This window comes from Sinocyclocheilus anshuiensis, unplaced genomic scaffold (assembly GCF_001515605.1).
Source record: "Sinocyclocheilus anshuiensis isolate Anshui unplaced genomic scaffold, SAMN03320099.WGS_v1.1 scaffold1421, whole genome shotgun sequence".
Taxonomy (NCBI): Eukaryota; Metazoa; Chordata; class Actinopteri; order Cypriniformes; family Cyprinidae; genus Sinocyclocheilus; species Sinocyclocheilus anshuiensis.
This window is the reverse complement of record NW_015548279.1, coordinates 495,162-499,942: the sequence shown is the minus strand read 5'-3', so window position 1 is coordinate 499,942 and position 4,781 is coordinate 495,162. Positions and strand designations below refer to the sequence as shown.

The following is a 4,781-nucleotide window of genomic DNA, read 5'->3' as shown; positions in this document are numbered from 1 at the left end:
AAAAAAAAAATCATTCAAAATAGTAAGCTCATTTGTTTATGCCATATTTAATGTCACTCTTCTCATGATGAACCAAGAAAATTTTATCAAGACTAGAGAGTCCAAATTTGCTAATAGACTGTACTCTATCTGTATGCCAAATTTCATAACTTTTCTATGTCCGGCTCTATAAGCTGCCATACACTCAAGAGAAGCAGTATCGGAAAAAGAAGCAGAAACAAAAGTAAAAGTAGAAGAAAAAGACGACGACGACAGCTAACAATTACAATAGGTGCCTATGCATCTGCGGTGCACTGAAGGTGTGAAGGACTCACCAGGGTCTTCTGTGTTTGTTTGGGGAGCCACTGAGAGTAGTAGTGGTAGAAAGCGACGACAGAGGCGTGAGGAGGGCATGAAGCGTGTGACGTGTTCAGCTTTTTATCATAGTGCTGGAGAGTGAGACACAGAGCCAGCGGGTCCCTCTGACAGTGCAGAACATCACACAGGACTGCAGCCATGTACTCAAACACCACACCTATACGACAGAGCACAGGCTTTACCATGTTAAAGATCATATTAATACCAGCACAATGAAAACAGGATTTCCACTTAACTGTCCAGCCCTACATACTGAATTCTCATTGAACATCCTTTTGCACTCCCAGTCATACAAAGGTGTGGGGAATCCAGGGGCTAAATTATTATTATTATTATTATTAATATTATTATTATTTGATTATTTTACAAATTATCATTATAATTATTTACATTTTTATTTATTTTATTAAATTATAACAATTACTTAAATTAATACAAATATATTACTATACTAGTAACACTAATAAAACATTGAGTATTTAATAACAATAATAACAACTTAACTTTACAGAAAAACAGGTCGCCTTTATTTCATTGCTTTCAAACATTTAACCAAAGAGCTTTTATTTTGAATAAAAAGCACAGCGATCTTAAAGTTTCTAAGCTTCTGTTTTGTTGACACCCCCAATCAACAATCAATTAAACCCCAATCAATTAAACAAATCGAATAATAATTGTTATTTTATTAAATTATACCAATTAAACCAATCAATAAAGCAAAAAATATTTTTAGATATAATACCAGAGTTTTAAAAAATATTATGTCATTTAATAACAATACTAATTTTATTTAACAGAAAAATAGTCACAGGCACAGTCTTCATTTCTGAACTTTCAAACATTAAATCATAAAGCTTTTATTTTGAAGGGAAAATCACAAACAGAGCTTAAAGTTTCTAAGCTTCTCTTTTGTTGAAACATCAACCAGTTTCAGAAACTCATCGGATCTTCACAAAATCACACAAATGACATATTTTGGATTAAAAACTGTGATTTTCACCCAAAAGACGACAAGTCTGCAGGTATATGTTAAATTTAAATGCAAAAAAAGGGGGGTAAAATGGATTGCAAATAGCAAATTACAGAGATTTTTCAGCAAAAATATCTGGGGGAGATTTTCGCCTTCTGAGATGCAGGTTGGACTCAAATCAGTGCCCTTTTACATGAGCACCAAGGCTCAATGTGTTATACGCAAGCCACAGCTCTGAGATGTCTGATTTTGTTATTTAATACATTTGGTTGTTTAGATCATATCTATCTGCATATTTTACCTTTCCCATTTTTAAAACTCTCCGGCAGTTTGTTGCGAACCTCTAGCACAGCTGGTATAATGGCACTAAACGGGAACGTCTGGAGGATGATGTCATCAGTGAGGGAAGGTCCGATCTCCTCAACATCCCCTTCGCTGCCCTCCACTATAACATCAACCATGTCGAGCACATCTAAAACACAGATGCATTTAAACAACCCAGATTAATTCATATCACTGCCACTAGCGCCTCAGATTACAGATACATATGTGAAATGTGCATGAGTGCTAACCGTCGATGTGTGATATGGGGATGCTGGCTTCATCTCCCTCCTGGCCGCTCAGGTTAGCCTGTAGATACGCTGCCTCCTGAACCATACTCGCTGCTTTCTCAGTGTACACGAGTGGGTTACACACCACTCTCATCAAAACCTGTCACACAACATAGTTGGACAGTACTGAATGGCAAAATATCAACTTTTTGATATTCAACTTTTTGATTGATATTTTCTTTTACAACTCTGACATGATTCTATAAGAACCAAGTAAAACCAGATGTGAGTGGTTAGAATCCAGTACATGGTCTAAAAACTGAATAACGGTCTCCTGCTGGGATGGGTCCAAAAGCGCCAGATGGTCCAACCATAACTCCAGCTCCTTCCACGTGTGCTCAAATACACCGCTGTCCCACAACACCTGGAAAACAGAGGAGGATAAATGAGCCAGTGGAGCCATAGATACAAACTCTGTCATTATTTCCTCACCCTCATGTCAGTCCAAACTACTGATCTATATAATGACTGGACTTCTAGACTGCTGACAGGCGGTGAAGCCACCGGAAGCGTTCGAGCCGCCATCTTACTATTCCCTACTGGCAAAAACCTTGACCTAAAACCAGCCGATTTGAAGCGTATCAGTCACACAGTGCGTAATTTTGCAGGAAATATTAAACATCAACATATATCTGGTATTACTATCTGTAGTAGTAGTATATTTTTATTTAATGCCATGTCAGCATCTTAGGCTGGTATTAGTATCTGAAACTGATTTGAATATACAATGAATAATACAATACAAAGCCTCTGTTACTATATGTGACCCTGGACCACAAAACCAGTCATAAGGGTTGAAACTGATCTATACATCATCTGAAAGCTGAATAAATAAGCTTTCCATTGATGTATGGTTTGTTAGGATAGGACAATATTTGGCCGAGAATCAACTATTTGAAAATCTGGAATCTGAGGGTGCAAAGAAAAATCACAATATTGAGAAAATCATCTTTAAAAGTTGTCCAAATGAAGTTAGCAATGCATATTACTAATCAAAAATTAAGTTTTGATATATTTACAGTAGGAAATTTACAAAATATCTTCATGGAACATGATCTTTACTTAATATCCTAATGATTTTTGGCGTAAAAGAAAAATCAATAATTTTGACCCATACAGTGTATTTTTGGCTATTGCTACAAATATCCCCCAGCGACTTAAGACTGGTTTTGTGCTCCAGGGTCACATATTGAAATTCAAAGCTTATTCTGCATCATCTTGGAAATAAAGCTTCATGTCTTTAAATCTGTACAGTATGTAGTCAGTCGGCGTTATTCCTCTGAATAAGTTATGTGTATTTGAAGAGTTTATTTGGAAAAACCGATAATGAGCTGACTGCCGTGTATTATTCTCCACATATAGCGCGATCTGAACCCTAAATACGGCAATTTGTCAAAAAAGCTGGTTTTGTCCACTTTCAAGGCAGCGCGAGTTCACGTTTTACTGCAGAAGCCGACAAGCGCCCTTGTTGTTTTGAACAGAAGCCGATAAGTCCATTTTAGCGAATCAGCGCACTGTATTCAGGTCAGGTGACAAGGCTACTTTCACTTTGAAAAGACGCGCTAGCTGAGAGGAGTTTCGTCAGAGCTAGGTATATATAGTAATAGTAGTACAGTATAAGGTACGTATATTAATTACTAATTTAACCAACGTTTAAATCATTACCTGCTTCAAAACGAATGCTGTTAACAAAAACATTGTTGAAACATTTGCAGTCAGCTTACTGTACGAATAAAAACATTATAACAAAATGACATAAACAGTAAATAACTTTACAAGGCGAGTTAAGGTACATGCGTATACAAAGCATAAATCTTTATTTAGATTTCAGAATGAGCACTTTGTCATTTGTAATACATATGTCAATGTTTATCATGTTCACCTGATGTTTGCTACTGTAATGTATATAAACGTAACTTTTTAATATGCAGGGAATGCAATTCCCGACATTAAACAAATAACCGTTTACATGCTTAGGATGTTTGTGTTGTACAAATGTACAGGGATACTTCAGGTATAAAAACGCTGACTTGTTAGGCAATGTATTCTCATTAAAATTAAACGCTTTAGGGATGGGCGATATCTTATCATTTGCGATATACCGGTAAAAATTCTCCCCACGATAATAACGATAAAGTCTAGTTGTTGACATTTCTGTGTGCGACTGTGTGGAGTGACGTGAAGGAAGGCGGACGTGAAATTGAGCAGCTCCTTCTACAATCTGGAACAGGTTTGAATAGGGCTGTACAGTGCGACAAAAATCGGTCTGACCTTGAGTAAATGTACTACCGTAGTACATGTGCATTACAGTTTTACATGTGAATGAGTCTTTTACAAAACTGTTGTCCAACAAAGATATTATTTATTGAAGTGCTTTTTCTCCATATTAACTTCATAACATAGTTGAGTGTTTGAAATAACTTATTTTTGTGATCAGATGTGGTTTCGTATCACAGAATAAGGCAGAAATCATACTATTTTTAGCATTATATACAGTGATAAAGGCTATGTCGATTAGCATTGCATTATAAATATACTTTATCCTTATAAAAAATACCCAAGATTGCTTGAAGAACACAGATACCATATATTTTGTGCAATCGCATGTTTATTGTCTTCAGGTTTCCTCTATCTGCGTTTTATTCAGCTACAACGATCACTGTATACCTCTGTCCATATTAGGGATTTCCTGGAGCATTACTTCTGCTATGCATATGTGGAGTTTCTGCGCAAGGGCGCCCTCCGACTTCCAGTATTAATTAAACAGTCATTACATTACGTGTGTACTGCTCACAACACCCTATTTTGGGTAAAAATAGGAAAGATAATACTTTTCTCTAAAG

The 4,781-nt window shown here is 36.3% G+C and overlaps 1 protein-coding gene across 1 annotated transcript in view; it reads right to left on the bottom strand.

Moving 5' to 3' along the window:
• The window catches only part of urb1 (URB1 ribosome biogenesis homolog), a 51,816-nt gene that overhangs the window by 32,912 nt on the left and 14,123 nt on the right, over positions 1-4,781 (bottom strand). Inside the window, exons 16-19 of the mRNA XM_016443415.1 lie at positions 2,186-2,302; positions 1,900-2,038; positions 1,629-1,799; positions 315-514 (exon numbers count right to left, since the gene is read on the bottom strand). Of these exons, the coding sequence (XP_016298901.1) occupies positions 315-514; positions 1,629-1,799; positions 1,900-2,038; positions 2,186-2,302 (627 nt within the window). The remainder of the gene's footprint in view (positions 1-314; positions 515-1,628; positions 1,800-1,899; positions 2,039-2,185; positions 2,303-4,781) is intronic.